A 20,530-nucleotide genomic window follows, 5' to 3' on the forward strand; every position below is an offset into this window, starting at 1 on the left:
GGTGCCCATAGATAACTTAAAAATTTTTCTGGAGTATCTACAATTACAGATTGAGATAAATCTGTTCTTTGTCCCCATTTTCCATACAAGGAATTGAGAAATATTTTGGAAATATATCTTAGACCAGGATTTGATTCAATGTTATTTTCCGTTAACTGAATGCATTCATGTTCATAATAGTCTGTAATATATTTTTCTTGATCTTGTTTAGTTTTGCACCAGCTAGGAAATCCTGAAGACTCCTGCTTCATTTTTAAGAAGGAATTGACATAATCTTTAAACAGATTATTTTCTGAATCGGATAATTTGAATTCCCAAATTTCAATAATTTGTAGAATTTTGTATCCGAGATCTAAAGCTATATGAAGTTCAGGAGTACAGTATGTACCAGTAAGGACACGCTCGGCATCATTATGCATACAATTGTTGTCACTTTGTTCCATACACGTACGACATAACCCAAACAAAAGGCGATCATTACATGTATATGGTAAAATTGGAAAATATAAATCTTTGGGAGGTAAGATACTACATTTGACTAATCCATGAATACTTTGCACTTGTGGAAAGTCAGGCCCCTTGTATATTATAGGTTTACCTATAGGCAATGGCTTACGTGCCATCACCCAGGGGTAAAGACTGGTAACATCATAATATGACACAGACTCTTCGTTGGTACATTCATATAAGGCATTAAAACATTCTGTACGCCCACCATGAAAACTATCTTTAGGTACCAGATGGTCGACAAGATCATGACACTGTGTTTGAATAAACTGTTGTAATTTTTTATCATTTTTTACCATATGATCCCATTCACATTCCCACATTTCAATGACATTAAGATTTAATTTTTTAAGAAATGCTATTTTTGTGGTGGTGTTTTCATACCGATCTTGTAGTGATGTGCCTTGCTTAGAGGTAGAATTTAGGGATACGTGTCGTAGTGTAGGATAACAGTTTAAACACCCGTGATAGTAACATCCATGAAATTCGTAAACTGTATTTGTTTTAGTTTCAAATCCATCAACCTTATACCTCCCAAATTGTTTTTCCAAACCATTTCCAGAATGAAGAATTTTATTACCAGTAGTACGTTCTAAGTATCGCAACCAGTACATTGCCTTCAGACTTTGACGATCACGATGGTCAAACCCATAAGGTGGAATGATGGGAATAATTTCTTTGGGTAAATATAAGGTACGATATGTTAGTATTGCCAAACTAGCAATAGTTGACGCAACAATAAAACATTGGATACCATTTGTTTTGTCTTCAATTAAGTTTGAAAATTTAATGACAGCCTCTGCTAAAATTTTAACATCATTCCGACAATATTCAATCATTTCCTTTTGGAGATTATATTCCTCATTACTTGCAGCACGTTCTTTGTGCCATATGATAAGTTGCTCTCGATCTTCAGTGCTTCTTGAATCAGGATCAAAATATTTTAGATCAGGAATTTTGCCTATATAATTCTGGTTTTCTAATGTATTAAACAAGTACGGGAAATCTCCCTTTCGTAAATTTGCAGAAAGACCTAACGTCTTAGGTAATTTAGATAATTTAACTCCCATATACAAATATGTGTCACGGAAGTAAATCTTTTGTCCTAAACGCATTTCAATAATTTTTTGCCCTGACATTATTACTTCAGGTGTAAAATGATGGTTTATGATCAAAGTTTTAGCACAGAATTGCATATCATAATTACTGCCATTATGGGAAAGCACAATGATTTTTTTAAACATTGGTCGAGTTATTAATACATGATTAACAAATTCTTCAATGTTGTTGAAATCAAACGAACGGAATCCATTTTTATCACCGCATACAAAGCATGTATCGTCAAGCTTCATGTCCTTACACTTGTAACAAGCATGAATACAATTTACGAAATTTACGTGATGTTCTTGTTCTCCTTGTTCATTTTTAGGAAGTAACATTGTTTCTACATCAAAGATAATGTACAAAAAGGTATCTACATGTTGCATTATAGCCGTTTGAACAAAACAAATATGGTCATCGCTTACATATGTGTAACATGTTTTACAATAATGTTCACCACATTTATGTTCCGACTTGCGTGTACGCATGTCAATCATAGTACCACAATGGACACAAATTTTCTTTGTTTCGCATAAACTCTTTCCGGAAACATTTATCGTTTTATGATTGTGAAAACATTCTTCTGAAGAAAACAGTCTATGACAATCAACGCACTCGTGTTTAATATTATTATCATTATTACAAACATTGTGATACTTTTCGCACATTGGACATTTGAAGTTACACTTATGATTTTCGGTACGATGATAAGCTTCCAAACAATACTGACAATAATTTTTCTTGTTTAATAACGTTGTAATACTAGTAATTAATTCATAGTGTCCCTCAGTATACAAAATTAAAATTTTCTTGGATGCATGTATTCCAGGATAAATTACATTGTAGTTTCGAGTTAAACGATTTTTTTCGTAAACAACAATTTGATATTGAGGTGCTAGCTTATTTTGAAACTTTTTTACATCATTAATAGTACATCCATCATGGATTTCAATGTCAACTTTAGCACTGACACACAAATCCTTTGCTTGTTTCATCAATCGTTCGGGATGATTTTTCAATTGATATACATAGTTATAACGATGATCAGCCCTACCCATTCCAAGAATAATACTTTTAGGAAGACAATACACATCCTTTTGTACAGGAATAGTACATTGATGCATGTGTGTTACAAGATCAACATATTTTGCTGAACCCATTGTTCGTCCCCTACCTTTACGTGAATCAACAATATGAATTTTGAAATTTACTTTATCACCTAATAAATAATTTTCATTACTATTTAAAACATTTTCAATTTTACGAAATAAAATGTCGGAGCTTAAATTTGACTTTTGACGCCACGAAATGTATATTGGTTTATTAATTGTGGAAGCAGAACTTTCTATTGTTATACCAACATACATATCATCATCGGCATCATTTAAAACATGATCCTTTACAAATTCAAATAACAACTGAATATATTTTTCAGGATCATCTATACCACTAGTGTGCATACGTTCGATTGTAACTTCCTTTCCCGTAAGTCCAAAATAAGTATAATGTTTGGTTGTACTATTAACAATGCGAAAATATTCATTTGTTTTACCACTCCCATACATGGTAGGTTGTGATACATTATTAGTATTAGGACTTGTAAAGTTTATAAAATTTTCCATGAAAACGCTAAAATCATTTGTAGTTAAACTATTAACTTTTCCTTCAGACACAAGTTCCATAAACTTTTCACGAGCTAAATTTTTTATATTATCTTGACGAAAGAAGCCTACATGATATAAATCAATAATATCTTTTGCAGACTTACATTTTTTCAAAACAACATGAGGATCACAACCAAAATGCATAAACAATGCCTGCAATAACTTGGAATAAGCTTCATTGCTTACCCTTGCACCCGTAGCATGACATTGTGTTATCACTTCCCATGTAAATAAAACTTCGTTTGGATTTTCATATCCACGTGCTTCTTGTGCCGACAACATGGTACAGATGACAGATTGTCCTTCCATTGTATTATTGGCACAGTAAATATGTAATTGCAATATGAATTTTTTGTTTTATACAGTAAATATTTTACACAATGATGTACACAGAACTTTGATATTTCTTTTCACAGTTTTTAAATGATAGGGTTTCGTAAGTAGACTTTTATGATATAATTCACAATATGATGAGCAAAGATACACTTTTTAAGAATTTTTTACACTTACCAGTAAGTATAATAATAAAACTTTCCCGAACTTGTTTTGAGTTCACAAAGATTTAGTTGTAAGTTTACCGACACTATACTTGAAAGCTTGTCGGCAATTGCACTAACACTGGCCGTTAACTACAATCATAAAACTTCCCGTAACTTTTTTTTCAGTTCAGTATCGATGCACTACCACTTGTCACTCACTAAGTATATTTTTTAGTTCACCGAAGATATACTTTTAACTTTATCGGTTAATCCTTTAGCACTTTCCGATAATTGTAATTTACAAACTGCCGTAATGAGATTGTTTTACACTAATTACAGCACGCAAAGTACAAACAGGAAGTGTGTTTACTTTTTATTGATTGTTTATTATCAACACTAATAAATGGAAATTCCAAGAACTCCACACGAAGATTCCCGAAGATTGCCGAAGGTTCCCGAAGGTTCCCGAAGTTTCCCGAAGTTTTCCGAACAATGCCGAACCTAACCGAAGATGAACATGAGAGTTTATCCACAATTCCTGTACATATTGGTTAATGTACCACACGAATGGTTCCGAAAATTGCCGAACTTAACCGAAGATGGACATAAAAATGTATGAACAATTCCTGTACACGTTTAGTAAATGTAACTTCCAAAAGACTTGTAACTTTAAGATATATTTCAAAGTTTATTATTAGATGTAACTTTGTAACAAAATTGGTATTTTAAAATAAATGATTTAACAACAGAGAGTATACCAATGATTGGCTTTACTTTAACAGTAGTAATTCTATAGTGTGCGGCGCGGCTTGCTGCGCAGGATTTATACTTTTAAAATTTAATCTCGTACCCAAACGCTTTTAGTTTGTAGTCTCGTACCCAAACGCATTTTGTTTTGTAATCTCGTACGCAGGTGCTTTAACATAATTTAAATTAGTAACAGTGATATTACATAATGTGATATAATTTGTAAATGCACTATTAAAGTTTGCAACACTTTAAATAATTATAGCTACTTGTTTTGTATGCTTTTCCACTGTGTTATCGGTCTAAAAAATTTCTTTGTTAGTAGTGCTAAGAATTTGTTTTGTTTGCATTGCTACAGCTGTTGAAACTGGTTTAAACCGGTTTAACTATTTATTGATTTTTGTTATACAATTATTCAGTTCTGCAAGAACTTCGGTGTTAAAATAGAATGTGATCGTATTTAAATTACGGTGCAAACTCGTTGTTAAATTTGATTGTGAAAATATAAAAAATTCTTGTGCAAACTCCTTATTTATTTATTCTCTCATATATTTTATTCCATCGTTTCCTTTGGAAACTCGTTGTTAAAAATGTGAGCATGCCAAAGATGAACCGAAAATATTAAAAGTTGTTTCAACATACAAATAATTCCGATAGAAACACAAAGTAACATAGTTACAAATATTTTATTCGTTTGCTTCATTAGCAGCTCAGAGGAATTACATTCCGAAAATATTAAAATTAACAAAACAAACTTGAACATAAGAAAGTTATTTTAGCACGACACAAGATGATTAAACTTAAAATTTATTACATGAAGCTCTTTGATTCTTAAATGGAGAAGTAAAATTTAAGTCAGTGTTGCAATTGAATACAGAAACTATCAGTAAAAGTACAAGTTCCCAAAAGTAAAGTGTAGAAACAAAACTTAAAACACAATGTTGCAATCTAAATTGGAAAGAAAATTAAAAAATACAACTTACAAACAAAATGTACAAACCGAAAATAAAATTGCAGAAGCAAAAATAATACTACAAATTTAAAAAAAATTGAAACTGACATGAAAATACAGAAACAAAATTAAACAACGCTACAATCTAAATTAAAAGTACAAGTTCCCAAAGTAAAGTGCAGAAACAAAACGCAATGTTGCAATCCAAATTGTAAAAGAAAATTAAAAGTACAAGTTTAAAAAATTGAAACACACAAACTAAAAATAAAAAAAATACAGAAACAAAACTTAAAACACAATGTTGCAATCCAAATTGCAAAAGAAAATTAAAAGTACAACTTTAAAACACAATGCTACATTACAAATTCCGAAACAAAATAAAAATTACAAGTGAAGAAATAAAAAAAAATGCAAACTGAAAACTAGAAGCGCAGAAACAAAAAATTTAAAAGTACACAATGTTGCAATCCAAATTGCAAAATGAAAATAACAAGGAGGAAACAAATTTTAAAAAAATGCAAAACTCAAAACAAAAAATACAAAATAAGATTAAAACAATGTTGCAATCGAAAATACAGAAAGAAAATAAAAATACAAACATAAAACATATACGAAACATTATGTAGTAGTATAGCACGTCATTATTTTAATAACATGAGTTTGCACCAGCTTTGGTGAGATTTGCGGACAAAGTTGGTGAGATCTACGTGCTATTCTACTACATAATGTTTCGTATATGTTTTATGTTTGTATTTTTATTTTCTTTCTGTATTTTCGATTGCAACATTGTTTTAATCTTATTTTGTATTTTTTGTTTTGAGTTTTGCATTTTTTTAAAATTTGTTTCCTCCTTGTTATTTTCATTTTGCAATTTGGATTGCAACATTGTGTACTTTTAAATTTTTTGTTTCTGCGCTTCTAGTTTTCAGTTTGCATTTTTTTTATTTCTTCACTTGTAATTTTTATTTTGTTTCGGAATTTGTAATGTAGCATTGTGTTTTAAAGTTGTACTTTTAATTTTCTTTTGCAATTTGGATTGCAACATTGTGTTTTAAGTTTTGTTTCTGTATTTTTTTTATTTTTAGTTTGTGTGTTTCAATTTTTTAAACTTGTACTTTTAATTTTCTTTTACAATTTGGATTGCAACATTGCGTTTTGTTTCTGCACTTTACTTTGGGAACTTGTACTTTTAATTTAGATTGTAGCGTTGTTTAATTTTGTTTCTGTATTTTCATGTCAGTTTCAATTTTTTTTAAATTTGTAGTATTATTTTTGCTTCTGCAATTTTATTTTCGGTTTGTACATTTTGTTTGTAAGTTGTATTTTTTAATTTTCTTTCCAATTTAGATTGCAACATTGTGTTTTAAGTTTTGTTTCTACACTTTACTTTTGGGAACTTGTACTTTTACTGATAGTTTCTGTATTCAATTGCAACACTGACTTAAATTTTACTTCTCCATTTAAGAATCAAAGAGCTTCATGTAATAAATTTTAAGTTTAATCATCTTGTGTCGTGCTAAAATAACTTTCTTATGTTCAAGTTTGTTTTGTTAATTTTAATATTTTCGGAATGTAATTCCTCTGAGCTGCTAATGAAGCAAACGAATAAAATATTTGTAACTATGTTACTTTGTGTTTCTATCGGAATTATTTGTATGTTGAAACAACTTTTAATATTTTCGGTTCATCTTTGGCATGCTCACATTTTTAACAACGAGTTTCCAAAGGAAACGATGGAATAAAATATATGAGAGAATAAATAAATAAGGAGTTTGCACAAGAATTTTTTATATTTTCACAATCAAATTTAACAACGAGTTTGCACCGTAATTTAAATACGATCACATTCTATTTTAACACCGAAGTTCTTGCAGAACTGAATAATTGTATAACAAAAATCAATAAATAGTTAAACCGGTTTAAACCAGTTTCAACAGCTGTAGCAATGCAAACAAAACAAATTCTTAGCACTACTAACAAAGAAATTTTTTAGACCGATAACACAGTGGAAAAGCATACAAAACAAGTAGCTATAATTATTTAAAGTGTTGCAAACTTTAATAGTGCATTTACAAATTATATCACATTATGTAATATCACTGTTACTAATTTAAATTATGTTAAAGCACCTGCGTACGAGATTACAAAACAAAATGCGTTTGGGTACGAGACTACAAACTAAAAGCGTTTGGGTACGAGATTAAATTTTAAAAGTATAAATCCTGCGCAGCAAGCCGCGCCGCACACTATAGAATTACTACTGTTAAAGTAAAGCCAATCATTGGTATACTCTCTGTTGTTAAATCATTTATTTTAAAATACCAATTTTGTTACAAAGTTACATCTAATAATAAACTTTGAAATATATCTTAAAGTTACAAGTCTTTTGGAAGTTACATTTACTAAACGTGTACAGGAATTGTTCATACATTTTTATGTCCATCTTCGGTTAAGTTCGGCAATTTTCGGAACCATTCGTGTGGTACATTAACCAATATGTACAGGAATTGTGGATAAACTCTCATGTTCATCTTCGGTTAGGTTCGGCATTGTTCGGAAAACTTCGGGAAACTTCGGGAACCTTCGGGAACCTTCGGCAATCTTCGGGAATCTTCGTGTGGAGTTCTTGGAATTTCCATTTATTAGTGTTGATAATAAACAATCAATAAAAAGTAAACACACTTCCTGTTTGTACTTTGCGTGCTGTAATTAGTGTAAAACAATCTCATTACGGCAGTTTGTAAATTACAATTATCGGAAAGTGCTAAAGGATTAACCGATAAAGTTAAAAGTATATCTTCGGTGAACTAAAAAATATACTTAGTGAGTGACAAGTGGTAGTGCATCGATACTGAACTGAAAAAAAAGTTACGGGAAGTTTTATGATTGTAGTTAACGGCCAGTGTTAGTGCAATTGCCGACAAGCTTTCAAGTATAGTGTCGGTAAACTTACAACTAAATCTTTGTGAACTCAAAACAAGTTCGGGAAAGTTTTATTATTATACTTACTGGTAAGTGTAAAAAATTCTTAAAAAGTGTATCTTTGCTCATCATATTGTGAATTATATCATAAAAGTCTACTTACGAAACCCTATCATTTAAAAACTGTGAAAAGAAATATCAAAGTTCTGTGTACATCATTGTGTAAAATATTTACTGTATAAAACAAAAAATTCATATTGCAATTACATATTTACTGTGCCAATAATACAATGGAAGGACAATCTGTCATCTGTACCATGTTGTCGGCACAAGAAGCACGTGGATATGAAAATCCAAACGAAGTTTTATTTACATGGGAAGTGATAACACAATGTCATGCTACGGGTGCAAGGGTAAGCAATGAAGCTTATTCCAAGTTATTGCAGGCATTGTTTATGCATTTTGGTTGTGATCCTCATGTTGTTTTGAAAAAATGTAAGTCTGCAAAAGATATTATTGATTTATATCATGTAGGCTTCTTTCGTCAAGATAATATAAAAAATTTAGCTCGTGAAAAGTTTATGGAACTTGTGTCTGAAGGAAAAGTTAATAGTTTAACTACAAATGATTTTAGCGTTTTCATGGAAAATTTTATAAACTTTACAAGTCCTAATACTAATAATGTATCACAACCTACCATGTATGGGAGTGGTAAAACAAATGAATATTTTCGCATTGTTAATAGTACAACCAAACATTATACTTATTTTGGACTTACGGGAAAGGAAGTTACAATCGAACGTATGCACACTAGTGGTATAGATGATCCTGAAAAATATATTCAGTTGTTATTTGAATTTGTAGAGGATCATGTTTTAAATGATGCCGATGATGATATGTATGTTGGTATAACAATAGAAAGTTCTGCTTCCACAATTAATAAACCAATATACATTTCGTGGCGTCAAAAGTCAAATTTAAGCTCCGACATTTTATTTCGTAAAATTGAAAATGTTTTAAATAGTAATGAAAATTATTTATTAGGTGATAAAGTAAATTTCAAAATTCATATTGTTGATTCACGTAAAGGTAGGGGACGAACAATGGGTTCAGCAAAATATGTTGATCTTGTAACACACATGCATCAATGTACTATTCCTGTACAAAAGGATGTGTATTGTCTTCCTAAAAGTATTATTCTTGGAATGGGTAGGGCTGATCATCGTTATAACTATGTATATCAATTGAAAAATCATCCCGAACGATTGATGAAACAAGCAAAGGATTTGTGTGTCAGTGCTAAAGTTGACATTGAAATCCATGATGGATGTACTATTAATGATGTAAAAAAGTTTCAAAATAAGCTAGCACCTCAATATCAAATTGTTGTTTACGAAAAAAATCGTTTAACTCGAAACTACAATGTAATTTATCCTGGAATACATGCATCCAAGAAAATTTTAATTTTGTATACTGAGGGACACTATGAATTAATTACTAGTATTACAACGTTATTAAACAAGAAAAATTATTGTCAGTATTGTTTGGAAGCTTATCATCGTACCGAAAATCATAAGTGTAACTTCAAATGTCCAATGTGCGAAAAGTATCACAATGTTTGTAATAATGATAATAATATTAAACACGAGTGCGTTGATTGTCATAGACTGTTTTCTTCAGAAGAATGTTTTCACAATCATAAAATGATAAATGTTTCCGGAAAGAGTTTATGCGAAACAAAGAAAATTTGTGTCCATTGTGGTACTATGATTGACATGCGTACACGCAAGTCGGAACATAAATGTGGTGAACGTTATTGTAAAACATGTTACACATATGTAAGCGATGACCATATTTGTTTTGTTCAAACGGCTATAATGCAACATGTAGATACCTTTTTGTACATTATCTTTGATGTAGAAACAATGTTACTTCCTAAAAATGAACAAGGAGAACAAGAACATCACGTAAATTTCGTAAATTGTATTCATGCTTGTTACAAGTGTAAGGACATGAAGCTTGACGATACATGCTTTGTATGCGGTGATAAAAATGGATTCCGTTCGTTTGATTTCAACAACATTGAAGAATTTGTTAATCATGTATTAATAACTCGACCAATGTTTAAAAAAATCATTGTGCTTTCCCATAATGGCAGTAATTATGATATGCAATTCTGTGCTAAAACTTTGATCATAAACCATCATTTTACACCTGAAGTAATAATGTCAGGGCAAAAAATTATTGAAATGCGTTTAGGACAAAAGATTTACTTCCGTGACACATATTTGTATATGGGAGTTAAATTATCTAAATTACCTAAGACGTTAGGTCTTTCTGCAAATTTACGAAAGGGAGATTTCCCGTACTTGTTTAATACATTAGAAAACCAGAATTATATAGGCAAAATTCCTGATCTAAAATATTTTGATCCTGATTCAAGAAGCACTGAAGATCGAGAGCAACTTATCATATGGCACAAAGAACGTGCTGCAAGTAATGAGGAATATAATCTCCAAAAGGAAATGATTGAATATTGTCGGAATGATGTTAAAATTTTAGCAGAGGCTGTCATTAAATTTTCAAACTTAATTGAAGACAAAACAAATGGTATCCAATGTTTTATTGTTGCGTCAACTATTGCTAGTTTGGCAATACTAACATATCGTACCTTATATTTACCCAAAGAAATTATTCCCATCATTCCACCTTATGGGTTTGACCATCGTGATCGTCAAAGTCTGAAGGCAATGTACTGGTTGCGATACTTAGAACGTACTACTGGTAATAAAATTCTTCATTCTGGAAATGGTTTGGAAAAACAATTTGGGAGGTATAAGGTTGATGGATTTGAAACTAAAACAAATACAGTTTACGAATTTCATGGATGTTACTATCACGGGTGTTTAAACTGTTATCCTACACTACGACACGTATCCCTAAATTCTACCTCTAAGCAAGGCACATCACTACAAGATCGGTATGAAAACACCACCACAAAAATAGCATTTCTTAAAAAATTAAATCTTAATGTCATTGAAATGTGGGAATGTGAATGGGATCATATGGTAAAAAATGATAAAAAATTACAACAGTTTATTCAAACACAGTGTCATGATCTTGTCGACCATCTGGTACCTAAAGATAGTTTTCATGGTGGGCGTACAGAATGTTTTAATGCCTTATATGAATGTACCAACGAAGAGTCTGTGTCATATTATGATGTTACCAGTCTTTACCCCTGGGTGATGGCACGTAAGCCATTGCCTATAGGTAAACCTATAATATACAAGGGGCCTGACTTTCCACAAGTGCAAAGTATTCATGGATTAGTCAAATGTAGTATCTTACCTCCCAAAGATTTATATTTTCCAATTTTACCATATACATGTAATGATCGCCTTTTGTTTGGGTTATGTCGTACGTGTATGGAACAAAGTGACAACAATTGTATGCATAATGATGCCGAGCGTGTCCTTACTGGTACATACTGTACTCCTGAACTTCATATAGCTTTAGATCTCGGATACAAAATTCTACAAATTATTGAAATTTGGGAATTCAAATTATCCGATTCAGAAAATAATCTGTTTAAAGATTATGTCAATTCCTTCTTAAAAATGAAGCAGGAGTCTTCAGGATTTCCTAGCTGGTGCAAAACTAAACAAGATCAAGAAAAATATATTACAGACTATTATGAACATGAATGCATTCAGTTAACGGAAAATAACATTGAATCAAATCCTGGTCTAAGATATATTTCCAAAATATTTCTCAATTCCTTGTATGGAAAATGGGGACAAAGAACAGATTTATCTCAATCTGTAATTGTAGATACTCCAGAAAAATTTTTAAGTTATCTATGGGCACCACAATATGAGGTACAAACTGTATTGCCTATTGGAGAGCGCCATCTCATTGTATCATATAAAAACATTGAGAACAAAAACAAGCCATGGAAATTTTCCAATGTTGTCCTTGCAGCCTTTATCACATCGTGGGCGCGTCTAAAACTTTATGAATTATTGACAGCTATAGATCCTGAGCGTGTATTGTACTGCGACACTGATAGTATTATGTTTGTGCAGCAACATAATGAAAAGCCTCCACTTTCTTTGGGTTCCTATTTAGGTCAGTTAACTAATGAAGTTCCTGATGGGTGGGAAATTGATGCATTTATAGGCTTAGGGCCAAAAAATTATGCCTATAGAATGAAAGAAGTTCAAACAGGGAAAGTAGATTATGTATTTAAAATTAGAGGAATAACTTTAAATCATCGTACACGAGAAGAAATTAACTTTGATCATTTTTATCAACTAGTTCGAGATAAAGCTGAGAAAAAACAGTTACACAATCCAGGAAGAATTGTTCGTAAGCCTGGGTTTGTCATCGTATCCAAGTCTGAAACTAAAACACATCAAAAAGTTCAAAATAAAAGACGACGATTAAATCATGACAGTATTACTGACTATAGAACATTGCCATATGGTTATCAAAGTATTAAGTGCGTGAAATAATTGGTATTCTGTGTATATGTAAATAGTAAACTGTCTAAAGGTAGCATGATGTCCATAAGTTTTGCTATCTGTTGGTACTTGTACGTATATATCATGTAAATATCTTATTTAAATATATCTATATATGTATATCAATATGCCAATATTGGAAAATACAATAAAGCGTTACAATTTATAATAATATGTTTTATTTCTCCAACAAATATTCATATCATACGAAGTATCTGTATTCTATATAAGATAAAGGAAGAATACGTATGCTTCATATAAGGTTATGTATACGTATTTTATGCTCCTACAATAAATGACCGTATGTTGCAAACCATGTTGATGTCATAATGTCTTCTATAAGGTAAACAAGCATCTTAGAAATAAGTAAAGGTATCAATATAAGACATTAGAATACTATACTGAAAAGATATCTATAAGTAAATGGGTTATAACATAGTGATATCCTTTGTGCTTCAAATATCCGTACAACATCTGTGGTATGCTCACATTTTGAGGTAACATGATGTGTTCAGCCTCACAGTTTGAGTAACAAACGATCCAATGAATATTACAAGAGGTTAAATACGTAAAATCACAATATATACATTCTAACATGGTATTCAAGGTAATCTATATACATAAGGAATCAATTCATGTGTTTGCATTCACATAGCGTATCACCACAACAACATATACAGCTCTACAATACAATAAAATAAGGCTACAATCCAATATTAATACAATAGAAACACTTCAGGTGTTTGCATCCCCCATAGTATAGCCCCTAAAGCTACGCAACCAACAACACATGCTTAAAACACTTACATGCAAACGAAAGATAATATGTCTACAATATGATACATATATTCCTGTCCCAATATCAAAAACCAATATACATACATACATACATACATCTACCCACTTACAAACTATTCATATATACATGCAATTTCTTATTCGTCTAAGCATCGTACAACATTAGACCCATACAGTATCCAAAACATGATATTCTATGCTAAAATCCCCTATCAGCTACACATACATGTAGCCCCTTACAAACTAATCATATATACATGCAATTTGTCATTCGTCTAAGCTTCGTACCCCATTAGACCCATACAGTATCCAAAACATGATATTCTATGCTAAAATCCTATATCAGCTATATACATGTACCCCCCACTTACAAACTAATCATATATACATGCAATTTCTTATTCGTCTAAGCTTCGTACTCCATTAGACCCATGCAGTATCCAAAAGATGATATTCTATGTTAAAATCACATATCACCTACACATAGATGTACCCTACTTACAAACTAATCACAAATACATGCAATTTGTCATTCGTCTAAGCTTCGTACTCCATTAGACCCATGCAGTATCCAAAAGATGATATTCTATGTTAAAATCACATATCAGCTACTGAAAATACAATATCATTACATAAAATATGTTTCTTAGAGTTGCGCGCATTTCCTTCCACATTATCTCATACATTTATGTACAATACGCAGTGCTGTATATTACATATATTCGCAAAATGCCTCTAAATATACGAAAAACAGTAAAATCCATTCTTTGTAATCCTTTTCTTTAGCATCTCATTAATATTCATTATCATCTCATTAATATTCATAAATAATTAATTCATTACTCTAGTTTTTAAAAGGATAAAATCATTTATGCAAAAATACCTACAGAAATCTTCCTTCAAAACTTCTTCCAAAAGCACAAAAGGGAAAGTTGTCTTGCGTACACATTCATTCACTCTTTTTTTTCCTCTTTGAAACTCAGGTAGGAACGCTCACTCTTTTTTTTCCCCTCTACGTATGTGGCAAGGTCTTAACAAAATGCGTAACAAGTCGCATGCCGGTTTAAAGTGATCCTTTGCTCACAAAACAAAAACACACTTCACCCCTCCATCTTATATGCGGTTTCCTCAATATGGGGCAATACATTAACTTTAAAAAGTGACACGTACCTATCTCATTCTTAAATTTTCTGTCGTTAGAATAATGATTCCTATTTCTTTCTTTTTTCACATATTTTTTCAGTTTCCATGCAATAGAAATCACAGTCCCCTCATTAAGCAATGTCCAGAGCACACTTCGCCCTCCACCTCCAAAAAACCCTGGAACACACACATACAAGCAGGTGTCTCCTATTTCTTTCTTTTTCACATATTTTTTCAGTTTCCATGCAATAGAAATCACAGTCCCCTCATTAAGCAATGTTCAGAGCACACTTCGCCCTCCACCTCCAAAAAACCCTGGAACACACACATACAAACAGGTGTCTATGTTAGGTTCGGTACTCCGTCAAAGGGCTCCCTCCCTCCTACGCCTTACATCTTAGACAGTCAATATATTTTAACATTTGTTCTTTATCCAGAGTTTCCCATGTTTCTAAATACATGAAACTAACTTATTTCGCATGTCTTTCTCACCTCCTAGGGTTCAAGTATTGTGCAACATCTATATGTCACATTAAATTGACACTTTGTTACTTCCTTAATTGACAGCTACATAAGACCATCTGGTATACATTTAATTCGTTGCTATTCATTGAACAAAGAAACCATGCTGCGAAAGTATGTGGACATTCTCCACCAAGAACTACTTTTTTATCCTTTTGTTTTCTGCCTTTCTCCTTTACTTACGTCAACTTACGACATGCCATTCTTTTATTATAGGTGCCTTCTTTCTTTAGAATTAGTTTCTTGAATAGCAAGACCAACTGCGTTCAAGATTAACAAAAAAAGACTTGTGTGAACATGTTCTGAAGTTCCTTTAGCTATTTCTCGCCACTTGACCAAGGAATAAGGAAGGAAAAACACGTTTCTTAAAGAATTGGGGAAAAACGGTAAGTAATCAACATAAATTGAATAAAACAACATAAAATTGTATTAAAATATATAATAAATAATATCAAAGGAAATTTGCATCCATTTTCATGAAAAATTTACACTGTTGATTAATTCTTGTCAAAATGAAGGAAATTTGCATGCCTTTTAATGAGAATTTCGGTCTGTACACGTATTTGGTAGAAATGAGGGGAATTTGAAGCAATTCTGGTGAGATTTTGGGAACATCGATAAATTTAGGTAGAAAATGGCGGATTTTAGGGCGATTTTGGTGAGATTTTGGGAACATGGGTAATTTTTGGTACAAAATGGCGGATTTTAGGCCTGTTTTGGTGAGAAATCCGGAACAAGTTGGTGAGAACTACGTGCTATTCTACTATGCTCTCAATAGAGTTTTCAGATATACCGTTATTTCAAGGAGGGTCCAAAGTAGGCAGAAGGAAAGCCTTGACAATAATGAACATCCAATGCTTCGGAGGGAATTCGGAAGTGTTAGGAGCCGGCAGCTCCTTGTTATTTTGTGTTCGGGATAATATGTGATGCAATGTATTTCGTCACGGTGTATTTCACATTTTCTTCACTTATAAGCGTGAAAGAAAACATTGCAGCATGTGTTTACCGAGTACGAGAAACCCTTCTGCTGACGATCCTTAACACTTTCGACATCGTACCAAATGATTCTGTGTTCACTGCTATCAAGGCTTATTGTCTGCCTACTTTCTACCAATGATAAAGTCAGAGCATATCTGAAAATTCAGTTGATGGTATGTTTGGAAATTTTACCCTGTATGGAATACTCCGTACACCTACTCAAAAATAATGAAATATGCATTTTTGGATTGCGTATGCGTGGCTTCCTTTACGCTGATAACGACCACCATCCACAGTTTCTGGAATTCAAAATAGGGCCTGTTTAAATAGGGCTTTTTCGCGATTTTGGACACCTCTAGCTCTGATACTATGCACTTTTCCCCACAGGTCCATGTTAACTTTTTCTCTTATTTTGATGTAAGGAATTACCTCTTACGGTTTGTCGGTATAGTTCATTAACACCCTGTATATTATTAATTAGAGTGCCTCTATTGGAACTCTAGGATAGATATTTGCATGAAAGGTTCCCAGAAAAATAGTATCCTAGGATATTTATCGTTCAAATCATCCCCAACCGCTTCTTTGTACTTAAGCAGAAATTTAGCCTGCTTTAAGCAGAAAGTCATAAGTAATATTAGCATAACTCCAAACAAGCAGTAAACGGCACGAGTGTGGTGTCGACGTGATGCATTGTTGCCATCGCTAAACAAACTTATATTTAAAATGGTTTCATTTTGCTAATATGTGTCAATATTAATAATAATTTCACTAACATTAAAAAAGAAAAAGAAACATATGGAGCTATAAAGGTCAAACACATGATTACTAAGTTTGTAATAGTTTTTTGTACAAGAGGGGGAAAATGCAACATTGCTTTCATTTCTAGCAAATCAAGTACAAGACCACCTTCAACTAGATTTTTTTTTAAATATGCTTCTCATATAACATAGAAACATATGGATAACTTCAATGGTGTTCCGCTTCCTTTGAAGCCGCCTGGTGTTCCGCTTCCTTTGCCCGTGCAATTCATACAAGGCGTTAATGAACACCGTGTCATAAATTTAGGAGGTGATTACATGTATGAAATAATAATAATAATAAAGTTCTTATAATTATGGTTGAAAAACGATTCACTTAAGAGTTATAAACTACCGAAAATGTAAAATATCATGTTTTGAAACGCTGTGCAAGCGTTTAATTGAATTGCACAGGAACTAAAATGCGCTCTATCAAAATAATCATGTTTCACAATTTTCTGGTACCCACGCAACGAGTACTCAATTAATGCACAATCCTACTTACTTTACGGTGGTACCAGGGGATTGTGAAACATGGATATTTCGATAGAGCGCATACTAATTCCTTGAACCGCTTGGGAGAGAGGTCCGACAATTTTCATGCCAAGGCGTTTATAATGTTTCGCATTTTCGGCGATTTATAAATCTAAAAGGAGGCATTTCCCGACCTATCGTTATTAGAGCCTTTTTTTTCTTTTATTTTATGGAGTTCCTTCGTGGGTAAGCAGTTAGCATACGCGCCTTTGGCGTGGGAGACCCGGGTTCGATTCTCGGAGGGAGCTCGGTTTCTACGTTAAACAGTAGATCCCGTCTCATAAAGCCTCGCTGCTGAAAGGGACGTTAAACTCAAAATCAGCTCAACTCTTTCATTTCATGTAAGAAATCACCTCCTAAATTTATGGAGGTGTAATGTATTAACACCCTGTATATTTTCCAAGTTTAATTGAAATACGTGTAGTGTATATGAATATATAGACGCTTATTTGAACCTATGACATTTTTTTGTCTCAAATATGGCTTTGGAGAGAGAGAGAGAAGGGAATAAAAAGAAAAAAAGTGAAATGAAACTTTTCGTTTAACGTCCCACAATTACCCTTTAGGATAAGAGAGAGGATGATTAAAGCAAGTGAATGATGATGGAAAAGTTGGTGGAATGAGAATGCTGGAGGAAACGGGAGTACCCCGATTAAACCCACGGACACGATATTGTCTACTACAAACTTACTTGGCCGGTGGTCGAACCATGGACTTCGCACATCAGAGATAATTGCTCTACCACTGAGCCACGGTGACCCCCCATGAAATTGAAAGAGTGAGTGCCTATATGTGTTCTCCTATGTAAGCGGTAGCTCGTAACCTTATAAGTAAAACTAATGGTAGATCATGCACTCCCAATGTAATTAAGTACATCTTATACTAATGACATTACGACCCCCTGAACTTGATTATGGTGTCACTACCAGAGTCGAAGGAAGATCCGAGCCAGTACCGGGTTAATATCCGAGCAGTCATAATCCTATCAGGGTTTGATACTGTGACCACTTTCTTCTCCATGCTGTCTTCGATTTTCCTTTCCAATTATGAGATAGATCCCAGGGACGGATCCAGGGGGGGACGATCGCCCCACAGAAGAGGAAACTTTCTTATTTTATATATATAAATAAAACCCATCCCAAAGTTCGGAGCCCTTAAAAGTAGCAGTATGACAAACCCACCGCCCCCTCCAGAAGTCGGTCCTGGATCCGCCCCTGATAGATCCTCATCTGGATCGTCGACCCAGTCATGCTTGATATCCATGTAACTACAGCGAAAATCACTTAGTTTACTGTAGTAGTGTCATCTTTGCCTGCTCTTTCATGTAATTAGTAATAACACGAATTAAGTTGATCGTGTAAGTAATGTCTGTGTTGTTATTGTTTGTTTCAGTTGGCAGCGAATATCCTGATCTTCGTGTGTGTGAACGTGGTGGGAATTTTTATGCACAATCTAATGGAACATGCTCAACGCAAAGCCTTCCTCGACACCAGAAACTGCATCGCTGCTCGCTTGGAGATGGAGGACGAGAACGAAAAACTCGTAAGTTCAAATTCTTCTAATTCTTCTTCTTCTTCTTCTTCTTCTTCTTCTTCTTCTTCTTCTTATTATTATTATTATTATTATTATTATTATTATTATTATTATTATTATTATCCCTATTATTATTACTGCATCTATTACTGCTAGCTGAACCTCCACTGTCTGTTCAGTGCATCATTCTATAAGGTAACTAACAAAATTCTGTCGCTTTTTCACCCACCATCTTCGAACAACGACATGTCACCTAAGACGTATCTGGAAGGTCAAAAATAGTCCCCATCATCAGCATCGACGACCTTCTGCCAACGTTTTGGAAGGTCATGGATTCCATCGCGGTAAAATTTGGTGAGCCGTGAAGTGAAGAAGGTATCAAGTGCATTTTGCACCTCTACTAGGGATTTGAACTGGCGTCCCTAAGGTGATTCTCCAAGGAATGAAACAGGTGAGAATCGGACGGTGTAATGTCCGGGGAGTCTGGCGGATGCAATAGTGTTTCCCATCCAAGGCGTAGAATGGTGTTTCCCATCCTACCCACGTGGGGCTCAGCGTTGTCCTGTAACAGGAGGATTCCTTTGCGATTCAGAAGTGCTGACTCCAGAGTTTTCAGTTTTTCTTGAACACGGCTCAATTGCTGACAGTATACAGTTGCATTGATGCTCTGACCAGCTGGTAGCAGTTTCCGATTCACGATGGCGCGAGCAGTCTACTAAACACACAGGAGGAATTTCTTCTTGTCAGTGCTGGTTTCGGCTATTTTGAAAGCGGTTCATGGGATGCTAACCAATCATGACGGCGCCGTGGAGCTTCGTACAGTACCCACTTCTCACCACATGTCAACAACCTGTTCAGAAATGGCTCCTTCCTCACACGAGACAGCAAAGAAAGACAGGTGTCTACTCGCGTTGCTTCTGGCCGGGAGTCAAATCATGTGGGGCCCATCGACCCAACTTGAGTGCATCGCAACTCAATTTAGGTGCTGCCGAATGGTTTCTCCACTCACACTGAATTGTAGTCCCAGTTCCTCACATGTCTGGCCACTGTTCGCCTGAATTGCTGCGTGAAGATCTTCATTTTGTACATGTGGTTGTCTTCCGGCACGTGGTGCGTCTCCGAGCGTTTCGTCATCGCCCTTAAACTTGTTAAACCACCGCCGCATTGTCCGCGTAGCCACGACACCCTCACAAAAGGCCTGGCATATCTTCCGCGTTTGACCCTGGTTTCAACTCGTACTGCATGTACGCCCTTATGACGCTTTGTGGAGGTCGCTTGTTTCCTCTGTCCTTACGCAAGTTCACGGTGTAACCGAACTGCTACAACC

At 33.7% G+C, this 20,530-nt stretch overlaps 1 protein-coding gene across 1 annotated transcript in view; it reads left to right on the forward strand.

Annotated features, from left to right (window-relative positions):
• rut (adenylate cyclase rutabaga) overlaps window positions 1-20,530 on the forward strand; it is a gene marked incomplete in the record, with an annotated part of 698,554 nt that overhangs the window by 416,687 nt on the left and 261,337 nt on the right. The window contains 1 exon segment of the mRNA XM_081741008.1: window positions 19,063-19,212. Within this exon segment, the coding sequence (XP_081597134.1) occupies window positions 19,063-19,212 (150 nt within the window).

The sequence above is a fragment of the Thermobia domestica genome, chromosome 15 (genome assembly GCF_964235325.1).
Source record: "Thermobia domestica chromosome 15, izTheDome1.hap1.1, whole genome shotgun sequence".
Lineage (NCBI taxonomy): Eukaryota > Metazoa > Arthropoda > Insecta > Zygentoma > Lepismatidae > Thermobia > Thermobia domestica.